Source organism: Aulonocara sp. 'chitande type north' Nkhata Bay, linkage group LG19 (assembly GCF_057382095.1).
Source record: "Aulonocara sp. 'chitande type north' Nkhata Bay isolate Kocher_YH1m ecotype deep benthic linkage group LG19, A_spYH_male_GT1.1, whole genome shotgun sequence".
NCBI classification, from domain to species: domain Eukaryota; kingdom Metazoa; phylum Chordata; class Actinopteri; order Cichliformes; family Cichlidae; genus Aulonocara; species Aulonocara sp. 'chitande type north' Nkhata Bay.
The window spans coordinates 28427276-28443947 of NC_141362.1; the positions used below are offsets into that span (position 1 = coordinate 28427276).

General features: G+C 41.8%; 1 protein-coding gene across 2 annotated transcripts in view; it reads left to right on the top strand.

Annotated features, from left to right (window-relative positions):
* Positions 1–16672, top strand: part of asap2a (ArfGAP with SH3 domain, ankyrin repeat and PH domain 2a) — a 58590-nt gene that overhangs the window by 11512 nt on the left and 30406 nt on the right. For both annotated transcript variants that reach the window (XM_086274899.1, XM_086274898.1), the window contains exons 2-4: positions 5277–5349; positions 12892–13037; positions 14848–14922. In XM_086274899.1, coding sequence (XP_086131025.1) covers positions 5277–5349; positions 12892–13037; positions 14848–14922 — 294 coding nt within the window. The remainder of the gene's footprint in view (positions 1–5276; positions 5350–12891; positions 13038–14847; positions 14923–16672) is intronic.

Below are 16672 nucleotides of genomic sequence, written 5' to 3' on the forward strand. Positions count from 1 at the left end.
TTTTTTTTTTTTTTTCTCCTCTTAAAAAACCCTTTAAATTCTTTTAATTTTTTTTAAAATGTAAACTTTAGTGGAGTGGAGTTGAGCATCGTCAGCATTATTCAGCTTTACGGTGTCTTCTTTCCTTCTGTCTCTGATATTATCTATCAGCTGTGGGCTCACGGCGATCAGTAACATGACATATAATACTCAGCAATTCAGGAAATGTACAAACTCAAGTGAATGGATCACTCTGACAGTCACCCCCGTGACCCTGCGTTAGTCTGCGCAGATCGGCTGCAGCAGATGCTGCTTTGTTATAATCACCACGATGATGATGCTGATGTCATGCCTTTAAGATGATTATCAGTAGAATTCAGTTTGGGTCTCTGATCCTTCACAAGATGGGAGAAAAGTGCGCTTCTAGTTAGTTTACTGTGAACTGCTAACAGGGAGGAGAAAACGGCTGACATCGCAGAAATGTCACATAAATTTGGCTGGTGAAGCAGCTCCAGGCCGGGTGACGAGGCCTATTGTGTGTGTGTGTGGATTCAGCTCGGAGCCTGGGCTGATGAAATATTACAACACCGCGGAGTTCCCCTCGCACTGTGAATACATTTCTGGGTTACATTTCTGCTTCAAACAAGTTTTTACAAAAAACTGCTCAAATGTGGGCAGTGCATCGGAGTGCAAATGTGTGAAAGTGATTGATGAGTCATGTGAGAATGAGTCAGAGGAGTGTGTTTGGTGGGTTTATTACCCTGCTGGCCTGTCAGACCACTCTGTGCTGATTGATGGTGTGCTTTGTGCTTGAGCGGGGGACACCTTGTGTGTTTGGGAGGCGAGATGCCTGTTCCAATGTGCGTGTAAGCCTTGGACTCGTCACTTAGTGTTGTTATGAGAGAGGTCAACCAGAGGTTTAGAGGTAACGGTCTGTGAGAGCAAAGTATTGACAGCTGAGCAGCCAGAACATAAAAATTGGCTGTTTAATATTGTGCCACTGAAAATAGCTCTGACCCATCGGATCGCACTCCGGCACCAGGTCATTGACCCAGTGTGTGGGGAGGGAATCGTGCACTCTTGGAGCTTATCCTGGGCTAGTTTTGCAATTAGGTAGGGCACATTTTCTTCCAGCTGGAGGCATCTGTCATGGGGGAGTCCCATTAACCTGTTTGGGGAGAAGTTTTAGGAGGGGTGATACATGTCAAAGTAATATCCACAAGAATGAGAAGACTCTAGCCAATTGCAGCACACGAGGCAGCATGTGAGTAGTGAAATGTATTCTGGGATAGTGCCGCATCCACCAGCGCACCCAGTTTGCATATGCATTGCAAACCTACTGCAACACAAACCTGCTTTATGTGAACAAAGCTGGACTCTTTTATTCATCACAACTGTTATAACCTGCACAGGGAAATGAGGTCACATTGAAATCAATGTTGCCTGAATGTCAGTGTTTCCCTGTGTACTTTGCAGTAGTTGACAAATAACTTCTAACATAGAGGCTGTTTGCTGATACTGATGCAGAACACATAGCTGCCATCTGACTGCTCTGATACAGCATATGCACCAAAATCTTTAGTCACAAAACTAACAGATTGCGGTAAATCTGATCCATTTGGCTCGTCGTCCTCCATGAAAACATGCACTTTATTGCCAGAGAGTCCCGCTGAGTCAGTCAGAGTGCTCCATGACTACCGACCTCGTCTTGTGTCGTGTATTTTTTTAATTTAACATATCATTCTTATCTCTTGTTATAGAACTCGCTGTTCAACTTAACTGGAGTGAGCTTGCACCTGACTGTTATCTCAGTGCATGCAGCACACATTTTGCACTTGTGTTTTAAAATTATGAATTAAACATACACAGATGATTTATTTTTTTATTTTTTATGCACAAAACTCGTCTGTAAAATTCTGCCACATGCGTTAGCTTCCGCAGCTCACCTCTGTTTGACCTCTCGTCCTCCAAACCAAAACACACTCAACCTCAGATGATCAATAAACAGATGAAAGGTTCAAGCATGTTTTTCTGAAATTGCTGGCTAGCTTAAATGAATTCAGCTATACGTGAGGCAGTTTTCATGACACCCTGAGAGTTACAGGGTAACTGTGAAATTGCACATCATATCGCCTCAAGCGCCAACCCCTCACTATGTTTGATATGTTTTGAGCCTGAAAATCATTAACTCCACCTTATGTTGAAGAGGGGATCAATGAGATCCTCCTGGAAGCCTTCTACACTCTCGCAGAAGCTCAGATACCAGCAGAAATGCTTTGAGTGCTTTTATGGCTTTCGTTCTTAGCACTTGGAGTAGACTTGATGTACAAAGGCAAGCCCCAGGTGAGATTAGCTCTACTAAAAAAATGCGCTCTGGGTTAAAAGTCTTTGTGTAGTTGAATTGGTTTGGCGGCGTATGCAGAGATGATACTCTTTGTAGGAAAGCTGTACTTTTCCTCAGTCCTTTTTCCGATTGAAGCTCAGTCAGAGCTACAGCTGCAGAGTCTGTCTGAGCCAGACAGAGCTAATGGGATAATGGCATATGTTACAGATGAGTCATTTAACGGTAGCTGAAGGAACTAAAACCACAGAACTGTAAGTCCCACTTATATGCAAAAGCTTCTTTTAATTTGCACAGTTCCTCTGGTTAAATACATCATATTTTATTTTTAGCACGTTACTGTTACCAGACGCTGCTGTCTGGAAGCTTAGTTGTATAAACACATATGTTCAGGGGGGGAAAGCAGTTATATTTAGAAATTTGAAATATTAGCACTTTGCACATGCCTGTGTTTTCACAGCATGAAAAATGCCTGAACTGTATATGGGAGAGATTTGGTCTTCTGTGAAACGCCAAGTAGAGGTTGACAGTGCGGATAATGTGCTGCTGTTTCAGGGGTCAAGGCTAGGTGAGCGTGACCGCGGGGTATTTTTCAGCTGAAATGAGCAGACTAAATGCATTTGTCAAAGGCAGGAGTGTGTCATGTATCTTATTAGTTTAGCATTTGTGTTAACAGTTCTGCACATATAAAAAAAAAACTATTAAGAAGTTAATAAAGAGAGTAATGAAACAGGAAAATGCCCACCAGTGTCTGCTAATAAGGGAAGGTTAAATCATTCATCACTAAAAGTGAGTGAAGTTGATTGAGAGCTCTCCTGCTGGGGTAGTTTCTTTTTGCTTCATGATGGATGTGGGAAATAATCTTCCTGCTATGTTTCCATCCTCAGTCTGCTAATCTGCTGATCTGCTAACTAATTTTCTCATCTGCAAATTAGTGATTTGCATCAAACACGTCAGTGCCAAAGTGCCTTAAGCTAGCATGCTTTTCCAGTGATTCCAGTAGACTGCTTTTGTTTCAAAAGAGATTTCCTATTGTAAAAGACTCCTCGGCTCGACTCATATGGCCGACCTTGTGAATGGTAAGTTGTATCCCTCTGGTTTTCAGTCAAACCCACTCTTAGTTACAGGCCTAGAGACCAGTGGGGAGTCCACTGGCAGTCACCAGTTCCTCCACCCAGTTTGTCAGTGGTTGCTAACAGCTTCTGTGAAGCCGTTTGCTAAAGCTGCTGTCATGTATTTTGAAAGTAAAAGTTTAGCCTTTTTTGCCTTCACTGCTGCTCGGCAAGTGGTTGGATAGTGTTTGCAGACTAGTTGGCAAGCAGCTGTGATATGCCAGAAAGCACAAGGAGGTTTTTGGTGCTCTTTGCGTCCAATTTAACATAGTGACAGCCTGCGTGACATAAGATGACAATGACTAAAATCATCACCTGGCAGCTCCATAATAGTTGTTAGTTTCATGGTTTCTCTATCCATTTTTTTTTTTATTTACAGTTTTTTGAAGTTACATCGATTTTACATTGAAGTAAGTGTAAATGTCATAGCTCATTAAACTCATTAAAATGCTGTTAAACTATAAAAGTTTCATCATTCTGTTCAAGACTGATCCCCCACACCCCATTAGTCGTTTTTTCCCTCTTCCATGAGTGTAACTGTATCCCCTAACAGACTGACAGGGTCCCCCCTCTTTACCCTTATAGGTGGCCTCTGTGAGCCCGTACTGACAGAAGAGTGAAAGAGGACATTGTGAATGTTCTTGTCTTTTCTCTGAGCTCTGTGTTTTATTCTGTCTGTCCCTCAACCAGTGCCACTTAATTTATCTGTCACTTTCCCTTCAAAGTCTCTCATCGCTTCCTCTTTTTCTGTTAGTGTGGGTGAGATGTGACCTCAGGGAAAACGACGTGCTGAGCAGTTATTCAGCATCTCGGAGCCTGGATATTAAAACGATTTATGGATTTAATAAGTTTTGTCATCGCATCTTGTGCAATTGCAGAGTAGAAAAAGTGCGTGTGTGTGTGTGAAGTATGTGTGAGTACATTGCTGAATGGGAGTCATTGTCTATTTTTGTTTTCAGGGAGTTGAGGGGATCTGATGGGTGTCAGTAAGACGGGGAGCGGGGCAGAGAAAAGTGGCGCCGGCTTTGCCCTGGTCAAGCGGACATACTTAATAAAGTCTCTAAAAACTTAATTTCCTAAAAACCCCCTCACCCCAAAAGATTCCTGTCATCACTGACACAGTGGCGCATTGTGTGAGCTTTTCTCTGTGAGACTGGCCTGAATGCATTGGAGGGAAGGTGTGTGCGTGCATGTGTGTGTGACTTTGGTTAATCATAGACTTGTGTATATATTCATTGCGGGGAAAATGCCCTTGTTGCAATGGACCTCAGTTACTCACTGCTCTTGCCCTACGAGCCGTTACAGTGATGAACACACACACACACTGACACACTGACTAATGAGGGAGCCCAGGTCTATTCTTGGTTTTACCTTGAATAATGCATTGCTAGGAGCCACATCGGTGGGTTAGAAACGCACAAACTGTAGCGACCACACACAGGCGTGGATTGAGGTTGTGGACTAAACCGAAACCACTCAACGCCTCATTACAATTCAGAGCAGAAGCACAATCTGGGATTAGGAGGTAACTATCTAACAGTACACATTTAATAAAGGTGGTACATTGTGTTACTGCAAAGCATGGCTGCTTGCAAAACCTCAAAATCTCCACACAAATATGAGCGATTCAGATATGTCCATCTACCTCACAGGAAAAGGCACCGTACAGACTGGTGTTTCTGTATTCTGTGCACACTGTTGCACTACATCCTACTGAGTTTACCTTTTGGAAGAAGAGTAAAGACCTCATGCAGACTAAACATACGCCATCTTTTTCACGCCATAAATTTGCACGAAGTTGAACGTTGACTTCTTAATGTGCTCTTCTCTGTGTGTCTGTCCAGGCTCTGGATGTGGATCGCAGCGTGCTGTACAAGATGAAGAAGTCTGTGAAAGCTATCTACACGTCTGGGCTAGGTGAGTCTTGACTACGCTCCATCACCACAGCAGATCGCCGGCCTCTTCTGCATTACTGAAAGAACAATGCTGCATGATTCAAATATTATGAACCATTTTAACATGCCAGCACTGAAGGAAAGAGTTAATTTGCAGTAAGACTAGATGCTTATGTCTTACCTTTTGAGTCTCCTTTAGGAGGAGACTCCTTGTTGGAGTGCAGTGAGCAGAATATTTCTACATCTTTATTTAGTAAAAAAATATTTAAGAGGTTGGTTTGCTGGAAATGCTTTTTTTTCAGTTCCTTTGGTCTTTATTTTCTGTTTGATTTTAAAAGAAAGTATATCCTCTGTCTTTGAGGGGGAGAGAGAGGTTTGTCTTTTAAGCCCTGTGTATGTGTGTGTGTCATTACCATGCTCATTATGCCTGGCTGTGCCAGTGTTGGGTGTTTTTAGTGTCTTTTGTTTGGCCTGCCTGACAGAACCCTGCTGAGAGGCAGAAATGGAGAGAGACCTCTGAACAATGTGCTGAGCACGTCTTTTTCAGAACAGTGTGAGCTCTGTTCAGGCAGGAGGGACAGCTGTCTGATCCAGACCCCCGGAAGGAACAGCTGGGGAGGGGCACAGCCTGTGTTTGTATGTGGCCGCTGAGGCATGGACACACACGTTCTCACGTCACTCTTAAACATGCATTTACATTTATAACGTCCAGCACTTTTCAGTCCCATGTAATCTTTCATGCAGGTGTAAGCGTATAAGCTGCAAAATGTTGCCGTAGGCTCTTCATTTGAATCTTTTTACTGGGACGTTGCTGCATTTCAGACGGTTTTTATAAATGTTTGGAGTAGAAACATTGCTTTGTCTGTAGGAATACCACAGGGGATGCTCTTATTTATGCTCGCATGAATGGAGGTCACCTTTTGTTATCAGCAATTATCAAGGAGAAGCAGCCCAGACACCAGTGTGTTTTGAGTATAACCCAGAGGATTTCAGTTTCATGTCTGTGTGATCCTCATGTGCCGAGTACATGGCACTTTTAAATGGAAACACAATAATGACAGTTGTTTAGTATATTTTCCAAATACAGGCTACTAAATTAAAAGCCATATCTTATACTTAAAGTTTTATTGATCCATATTTCTATAATAACGGTACATCCACTGAGTGTTGTGACAAGGGCAGTTTAAATTACTATCTGCCAGTTCACTTCAGGCTTTTTGTCGCTTACATCTTGCTAACTCGCACTTGTTTTTATTATTAGGCGGCTGCAGACCTCCTCTGTTGTGGCTCAGTGTGCTCCCTGCCCAGCAGCTAAGTGTATACAGACATTTAGCTGCTATGTGGGGAATATAGTGGAGTATGTTGCAGGTGAAGCCAGATAATTACCTTTTGGATTTGGTGGTGATCAAAACAAGAAAACCAGAAAAGTGACTATTATGTTTCTCAGGTGACCAACCCAACAGTGTGTATTTCCTCACTCAGCACACCTGTGTCCCAAATGAGCGTTGCCAGGTTGTTGTGTTATCCCGAAGTCTGACAGACCTCGGTATCATTAAATCTAATGTTTGTCACTTCAGGGCGGCAGGCTAATGCTAAGGATTTAGAATATGAGCGATCTGCTTCCTTTGCTGCTGCAGCCGTCTACAGAAAGCTCGGCTTGCTTGCTAGTGGCTGCATATTTCGTAGTTGGACGGCAAGGCAGCCTTGTTTGTTTGACAGCATGCCAAACTAACCCGCACATCAGTGTAATGTAAATGGGTTACATAGCGCCGTAAATAAACAATCCCTCGACTGTAGTTTAGGAGCAGTGTTCATGTGGGCGGCTTTGCAAACCCTTTTACCTGCAGAAACAAGCTACATACACTCAAAAATGATCCTATTGGCTCTTTAAAACCAGCTGAGATTAATTAGATTGTAAGTGGTTAATGACACCATGCAACTTGTATCTAAAGCCAAGCTCTAACATAAATATAGAGGAAAAAGGATCACTTGAGTTTTCTTAATGTTCTCCAGACAAGGTGTTGTGGGTAAAGTGTGAGTAATGTGACACATAACAGGGAGCCTCAGCACCTGCTATGGCTGACTGACTCTTCCAAAATTCTGCAAAGATATTTTAGGCTGAGAAATAACGTTTTGTAACGATGAGGAGAAAGAGGAGCTGGGTAAGCAGAGGGAATGTTGAATGTTTAGAGACTGTATTGAGGTCAAATCAACGATTTTTTTAAAGAATTACCATCTCAGGGAAAATCTGAGAGGCTGAGCGTGCATGGTGAGTTTGTAATGTGGATAAAGAAAAAGATGGGAAAGGGAGCGAGAAAGGTGGAGTGGTTTTAAATGAGCAGGAGAACCCTGTGTTGCTGCAGAGACCTGTCAAGGTGTCAGCATGTGGGTTTTGATGAATAAACCAGCAGCAGCATCTCAGACCTCAGAAGGAGCAGGAGCTGATCGCGCAGAGCTGCTCGGACAGGCTTGTCAGAGCTGCTGAACAGAGGATAACTGGAGGGGGATGATGTACCTGTAGCTGGGAAGGACATTTAGTTGCTGAATATAATGCAGAACTCAGACCACGCTGCATCAGAGAAACACTGAAGTTGATCATGTGTCTGCAGGTAGCAGAGAAAACGAGATTCTCCATAAACTTTTAGCACGATTACCTTTAATGTCTGAGATAAATGGGCCGAGGAGAAACTAAAATGAATGCAGAGAGGACTCAGAAAAGAGCTCATGCTACTTGTGTAAAGCGGTTTCTTAGATTTTAGTAAATACAATTTAGAAAATATAACGTTGTCTTTGCAAGACTGAAGGTTTCAGGTGGAGTTTGCAGCTGGTTAAGCTGCTGGGTACATAATTGATATTTAATTATTTATGTTTATATATAAATACGTATATCAATGTTAAAATAAATTATTTGCATGTGCATTGGCTTGCATAGAAATGTAGCTTTAGACAAAGTTAAGTTGGCCGAGCTAACCCCGCCAGTTTCTGTTTTCATTCTAAGCTAACTGGATTTGTACTATAGCACATGTTCTCACTCACTGTCATCTCACTTACTGTCCTCGTTCCAGGAATTTGCAAAAAAAATATTTTAGCAAAACATCAAACTTGAACTTTAAGGAAAGTTTTCTTTCTCCTTTGATTGTCTCTCATGCCTCTGCGATTCCTTGTCTCTGTCCCGTGGGATTAATAGTCACGCTTCCTTTTCTGTGTGCTTGTGGTCATTTTGCTCAGCGTTGTTTTCATTGAGTCCTTAGAGAGATCTGGAATTGATCGGAGGTCACCGGCGCATTGTGTCGCCGAGCGTCAGCTGACCCGGACTTACGAAGCTGTGTGGGAGAGACGGAGAGAGGAAGTTGCTATCTGGTGATTAAATCCCGCATGTGTGGGAGAGAAATGGAAGAGGCTGCAAAAACAAGCCTTTGGGATGTAAGATAATCCTCAGCAGACGCCTGGAAAGCTGTACATGTGTGTGTTTGTAAGTTTAGGAGGAAAGATACAGCGGTGAATGCCACAGGCGTGAGCAGGCTTCTGTCTTGCAGTGAATGCAACTTTATCATTTCCTGAGGTTGAGCAACAGGAATCCTTTTCTCTCCCTTTGACGCACAATATGCTGCCATTTACTTTCAAGCCGACTTCTTAAGCCATTTCTCATGCTGATTTTAAATAGACAATAACATCCACTCTCAAAGTTTCCCTCAAAGGAAGATGAAAGTACTGACTTCAGTTATACAAAGGAGAGGGGACCATCTATCCCTTTATTTTCCTTATCTTCATACATTACTGAGACAATATACGCTCAACAGCCAGTTTATTCAAACTGCGTATTAATGATCTATTGCAAATAACACGAAAAAGCTTGTTTCAGAGATACCAGGAGAAGCTAAATAAAGATGACTTATTATGAACTGTGACTCATGCAAAGCTACACTAGTAGAAACTAAGATTAAAAATACGGACTAGAAAAAAGCACAACATTCCCCACATTGAGTTTTTTGCAGAAGGGTAAGGGTTTATGTTAAAGTGGGCTGAATTGTGGTTATTTGCATACCTGTGCAATAGCCTGAGGAATCACTAAGAACTCGCAGTCAGCCTGACAGCTCTTCACTAATTGTAGCTCATTTAGTGTTGTTATATTCTGAGTTTGTCTTCTCTGAGAAATTTCCCTGTAACCTCTCGTCAGAGCCTGAGTTGGCGTCTTTTAGATCTGCAACAATAAAAATCAGGTAAAATCAGCTTATGTAATGCAACAATCAATGAATCTTTTAAGCTCTAATCATATAAAATCCCAATTCCCCATTTTCTGTTGTTGCATATCTTTAAGTGAGGTTCGGAACACCAGTGTTATTTCATGGAAATGTTTACTCAGTGTCTACACATCTGCAGGTAAACAAGGAATTAGCAGGTTGTGTTTGCAGTGTAAACTACAGGAAAATGTCTCTCCTGTCCTTTGTTGGGTTTTTTCCTGCCACGTAAACTCACACGCCCTCTGCTCTGTACTACGGGGCTGCATGCACGACATGTTTGGGTCATGTTACAACAAATACACATGTAGTCACTAAGCTGCCCTGGAGGGGTTTGTGCTATTTGTCAGCTTTGAGTAGGGCTCTCATGTGCCACTTCAAAAACAACAACAGGACCCCGCCCTGTTGGCTCGAAACCTGGCTGAGCTAAACAGCTGGAGCGGATTTGGAAAGCGGGCTGTGGATGTGTGGCAGTGGTCGGTTTCTGACACATGACTGTGATTGAAGTTTACTACATCTTTGTGTGGTACATCTCACTGCAGGTCTTTGTTATGTAAAAGAGGATTTGGTGCTTTTGGTTTTTTATTTATTTAGTTTTTTGGATGAAGAATTGATCACTTTATCGAAACATGAGATCGTTTTTTTCCCCCTTTATTTATTTTTGTAGGTCTTTTATTTCTGCACAGACCACAGACAGAGGGGGGAAAGTCTCATTATAACACATACTCGCCAGGCTTCTCATTTTGCCACTTCCCTTGTGAGTCTCGCGGCAGCTTTCTTATCATCGACCTCTGTTATTGCGTCAGATGATATTTTGTGGCTTAAATTAGATTCGTCTCGTGAGCATGCCTGCAGGTAGTGACTCAGGCTTTCAGCTCTTCCCTTTTAATAACCTGATGGATACGTCAGCGGCCAAGACGTGAGCTTATCTAGTTACCTGGAACATCTGTGCAGTTGCTCGTTGTGTGTGTTTGTGTGTGTGTGTGTGTGTTACCTCTTAAATGCTGAGTCATAATGTGGTTGCAGGTGTCTTTTGGCATGCATCCTCACAATTTCAGACCCCCCCACCACCACCGCATCCCCTTATTTATTTATTTTTTTCTTTCAGTTGTTCCTACTTACACCCCCTTCCTTCCACCTCTGTTGCGTTTCTCTGCAAGTTGTCGTCATAGCAACAGTCCCCTGGCGCTCCATCCCTGGCTCCACGGCTATCCCAGTGGCATTGGTTGTTATCAGCAGCCTAGTGTGGCGTGAAGTGCATTAAGTGGAATCTCCTAGGCCTAACCTTGTGGTACATTAAACCGATTTTAGACGCACTCTGAGATTTTGGGGCAGCAGGCGGCATTAGATGAGGGAGGCCTTTTGTGTGTGTCTTGCGGATTACATTGAAAACCGGATGGCAAGCTTGACACGATGGTATTGTCACAATACCCAGGAAAACACTCAATAACATTTTTCGATACCACAAGGAAGTTTCACCCCAGATTTAACAAAATAATTTCAGATTATCATCAGAGGTTTCATTCATTTTACAGATTATGAACATTTCTTTACAAAACCTAGTAATAAACCAAGGGTACAACAACACAATACCTAAAGTCACAACAACTTAAGTTAGAAGAGCATAAAAGTTGAACTTTGGATAAATTGTTGTGGTTAACATTTCTGATAACTGGTTAATTATTCAGTGGTATTGAAATGGGAATTTTCCTGACCTTGTTTAATTTAATATCAGTGTTTATTCTCTATTAATATTTGAGTATTGATACATTTTTTTTTCTTTTTGACAACCTTAGTGAGGATTTGAGTAAATTAAAGAAAACTTGAGATTGGGCCGTCTCCGGACCAGTTCAATCAGTGGTGATCAGTGCTGCCACAGGGTCGCTGGGATATCGGCTTAGTGGGAACTGTTGCACATAGTGACCGAGCCCGGCAACCATCAGATGCTAACATTACGTGTAGTAGTCCAGCTTGCTCTCTCTTGCAGCCTTTCGCCACACGGGCGCTAGGATATTTCCTGGTGGCAATCTCGTGCTTTTGGACGACTGTGAACAGTGAACCGGAGTTGGTGGTTTGCTGATTACTAACTGTCAGGATTTGCATACATACATCCCAGGTCTGCACAAGCAACTCACTGGCAACAAAATCTAGATAAGATTGGCAAAATATTATATAAAGACCTTGCCTAGATGATAGCTAAAGTATATGTAACACATTTAAAAGGGACCAGTTGTCCTTTTTTCCTTATTTCTGTCATTTATTGTTACAATAAGCATTCATCAGTCAATTTTAGTGTCAAAATTGGGAAGAACGATAAAAGAAACTGCTGATCTACTGCAGTTTTCCCACCCAACATTGTTCAGTCTTTAGCATGAAGACAATGAAGACAAAATCAAGTCCATCGATGCCATCGAGTGAAAAGGACGGTATTGTAGGAAGAGGAAAGATGGCAGGCGGGGAGAAGATAAAAGAGTTCATTGCTACAGATGAAAGCAAATGCTGAAAAATAACCCTCAGATAGGGACCAGTTCTCAAAAACGTGAGTGAAAGCACAAACACGCTTGGCCTTATAATATTATTATTGCATATCATTTGAACATTTGCTCTCTCTGTGTATCATTCTGTTTAGGCTAATTATCTCATCATTTGTATTTGTACGACCTATAAAATATGAGTATGCCCAGTGGGTGTAGACACACTGTAGCCTACCAAGAAAACACACTTCTCTGGATAGAGTCTGACCAATTTATCAGGCAGCAGATATTAGCCATTTGTCCATCTATTGGTATCGCCAGTTATATCAGTCATTAAAGGGAAAATTTAAAAAACTGAAGTAGAGACTGGAGAAACACCCTTCAACCATGTTATGAGTGTGGATGTTGACTATTTTGTCCACCAGAGGGCACTGTTTGTAATACCACAAACACGTAAACATATTATTATTGCACATAACAAATATTAACTCCTGTATTGTTGGTCTCTATAATTCACCATAGCCTCATTGGTCTGTCCCATCCCTTTTTTTTTTTTCTTTCCAAAAATGATTGCAACTATAACTTGACTGAAACATTTTATCAACATGTAGGGTTAATTTGTAGAATTTATGGTTTGTGCCGGGGGTGAGTATCTCTTTTGGTCCGTCCCTGCTGACCACCTTCACTATAGATGTGTGAGGAAAACCGTGTAATGGAAGGAAACTGGATTGTTTTACACTGGAAGACTATCACCATGCATTATTAATACTTATTGATTGACTTTTAACTTGTTAGGATCAGAGAGAAAAAGACTTTGGTTAATCTGTGTGTGTATATATGTGTGTTTTTCAGCACATGTAGAAAATGAGGAGCAGTACACTCAGGCCCTGGAGAAGTTTGGAGAAAACTGTGTGTACAGAGACGATCCTGATCTGGGCTCGGCTTTTCTCAAGTTCTCCGTCTTCACCAAGGAGCTCACAGCGCTTTTCAAAAACCTTGTGAGTTCACACTGTGTGTGTATGTGGTTGTATGTGTGGGTGGGTAAAGTCCTCTGGGACAAAGACAAATTTTCATGCTGTCCTTAACTGTGTTTATTCCACCGTGTGTGTGTTCTCTAACACACACTGATCACACACCAAGTCCAGCTTGAACTTAAAGCCCTGAGGACATAGCCCTAGTTTTTCCATCAAGACATCCGAAGAGCCAGTGCAACACCAAATATCTCCTGGATCTAATACTGCCTGATCTGTTAACGCTTTATTAAAAAAATTTGACTCCATCTTGTGAGGTCTGTCGCTCCCCTCGCACACTTTATCAGCTCATACCGAGAACAGGAGCTTTAGATTTTGTGTTGGTGTGATCTCAGCGTCTTATATTAAAGAAATATGAGCTTCTGCCTGACCTGGATGTGAAGATGTAATCTCCAATAGCTTAAGAAAGCACTGGGTTCCTAGATTGCGTGTAGGGGCTGGCCTTTATAGCAGCTTGGAAACAGCCGAGTTAAAGGCAGAATTTGTGTCTTTAACAAGTTTGAAATGTGATTAAAAATGAAAATGATACCAAGGGTGGTGGAATTTTTATACCCAAGACACTGAGCTATGTGTAATTAACCCTTTTGCACCTTCACTCGATGTTTTCTCACAAGCTTAACGATTCCTGAATCCGTTTCAGACTAAAATCTTAATAGCATTTCGTTCAATTCACTTTTGTTTAGATGCCACCGATTCACAATAACAGTCACTTTGTATAGTAAGATCTGACAGTGTTAGAGAGGATCTCCTACAGTTGAACAAATGATCAATTCAGGTCTCAAGCACACAAATCTAGAGCTAAGTCCGTGACTCTCGTGGCAAGCATGGTTTCCAGGAAAAAAATCTGCATTCCTGGACTGGTTAGCAAGTATAATCAGTCCCAAAGAGCGTGCCGCAATAAAAACCTCCCTGTGATTGCTTTGGTTGCTAGCAGACTGTAGTGATCGCCTATAGTTTGCATGTACATGGACTTTTCTGCAAACACTCACCGTTTACTCTCCGAGAAGCAGTGAAACTTGAAAAAATGGAACACCAACCAGAAATCGAGAGCATTCTCCTTCAAAGTAAAAGATTTATCTCACTGCTGCAACCAGAAGATTTTCAACTTTTATTTTGAAGGAGAACAGTATTTGCTTCCTGTTTGCGTGACATTTTTCACAGTTTCACTGCTGTTTTGCAAGTAGTTTGCAAGTATCTGGAGACTTCTGTGCAAACTACTGACGACTGCAGCAACCTGCTAGCAACTAAAGCTATCACAAGTAGTTTTTTGCTGCCAAATGGTCACCAACACGTAACTAAGCCTGTGTGACTGAGACCTTATCTTCATTAAGATGCTACATACTGCAGGCTTAAAGAATAACAAAACGAATGACCTGATTCAGCTGATTTCCAACCTTCCTTGACTGAGAAACCATCCATACCACTGCTTTTATTGTAAAACATGACCAGTTGTGTATACATGCTGTCGCAGTAGATGTTTACACATATTTATTTTTAGTGTTTAGTGACTGTTTCCACTGAACCTGCGTGACGTGTTCTGTGTTACAATTTGTCTGCTAGTGGCTTCTTTATTTGCGCAGCATTAGCCTTTCAAGGCTATTATTTACTTAAGATGAAGAGCTGAAACTCTGGATTTTGTATGTCCACTGCAAGGAGACGCAGCACACAGGACACTGCTGAAAGAATTACGTCTCAGTGACTTTCAGTCTCCTGCTGTCTTAAAATCTCTGACGTAACCTTTCGACTCTTATTTGTGTCTCTCTTCAACTTCCTCCAGTTCCAAAACATGAACAACATCATCACCTTCCCTCTGGACAGCCTGCTGAAAGGAGACCTGAAGGGTGTCAAAGGGGTAAGGCATATAAACAGCAAGTCTTTGTGTTACTCTCCATGTGCTGTGTTTTATACAGGAGGAAATATTAAAGCCATTATTCTTGGATGATGCCCTGAAGTACCTCTTATTCTGCGATAGTGGACGGACACTAAGGGTTGTTCTTGCACTAATTTCAATGTAAATGTCAGCTGATGAACATATTCATCTTGCAGTTGTTTAATCCGTCAAAGAAACCAGATCGCAGAGTGAAAACGGCTCACTAGACGTACAGAGAGACCTTCTGAGTGGTTCAAAGCTGCTGGACAATTATTACCCTCCTTTAGGTGCTGCAGTCTAGCTATCAAGGTTAATAACACGCTGCTTTGATCTCAGACCACGTTCCTGTTCCCAAAAAAGTAAAAGTGGAGCTGGCAACACAGAGAGAGAGAGAGAGATGGTGGATGAAGCAGTTCCTGGAATATACCTGTCTGCAGCAGAGCTGATTCATCAAACTGCAGAATAAAAAAATCAGCTTCTGACTGAATGAATATTAATGTTAATGTTTTTGTGTAGTTATGCAAAACTATGAGGGATGGAGTCCACAATCTCTCAGCTTGAGTGATTATTTATTAATGTCTTGCTGCTACAATGGTGCAGGTTCATATTAAAATGGCCATAAGGTCAGCAAGCGTGCAAATAACAACACCAGTGAGAGCAGATATTCTTAATAAGGTTCTCTCAGGAGCACAGCTGCTTACAAACATGCTATTTATATGCTTTGTTTGCAAGGGGAGGCCAATCAGATACTTGACTTAAAGGGAGAAGGGCGCTAGCTAATAATGTATTGACTTTTTCAGATCGAGGATGAACAAGGCCCAGAAAATAAAGATTATTTTGAACCATGAATTATGCAAAGCTACTTTTTAGAGGCCGTGAATAGAAATGCGGAGCATATGAATGTTTGAGAACGTGTTACTGTGCATGTGTTTGCAGGATCTACTGCAGTGCTTCTCACTTTTTCTGTTGTGAGATCTAAAACAATATTCATTTGCTTGGCTGGTTCAATCTATAACTGTGTGTTTCTTGTTTAGCTTGGAGAAGCAAAATAGTTTTCTGCCCATCATGGGCGGTTTGTTTAATTTTGCAGTCCTTTCAGGTATAGAATAATAAATATGTTCTCCTGTAAACTCTTCTTCTTGAAAGCCTACTAGGAGTAAACCCTGAAGCTCTTCTCTGAACTTAGTGCTTTCTGTGACATTTCAAGCCTTCTTATAGAGGAAATGAACTGTGTGTGCATCAGAAGTTAGCTGGGGTGGTCTCTGCCTGTGCAGCTATGCTCTGAAAAACCTGGAAACTATTTTAATAGTCCTTAAACGGAGTCTTTATTGATATTTTACGAGGTGTCAAAACAATGTCGTCTTTATCGGGGGAAGAGCTAAACAACCGTGAAATGCCACCAAAACAAAAGCAGTAAATTAAGGTGGGAATAAAAGACCGTAGCTCAGTATTTTCGCAGGTTTTTAGTGCTACGTTTGGAGACTGCAGTAAGCGAGGGAGGGGTGACACAAAGACTCGCAGCAAGGAAATGTTTAATGCCTGCAAACACGCTTTGGTCTGAAATAAAGTGTGTTGAGGTTTAATAGACAGGCCTGTGCCTTGTGTATTAATGCAGTCTGCTAGACGGTCATGTGTGTCCACCAATCAGACTAAACCCAGACAGACACTCATCAACAGTCTCTGCCAATCTGTAATGCAATCAGACTGTCCACAGTGGTCTGTGACCTTTCAC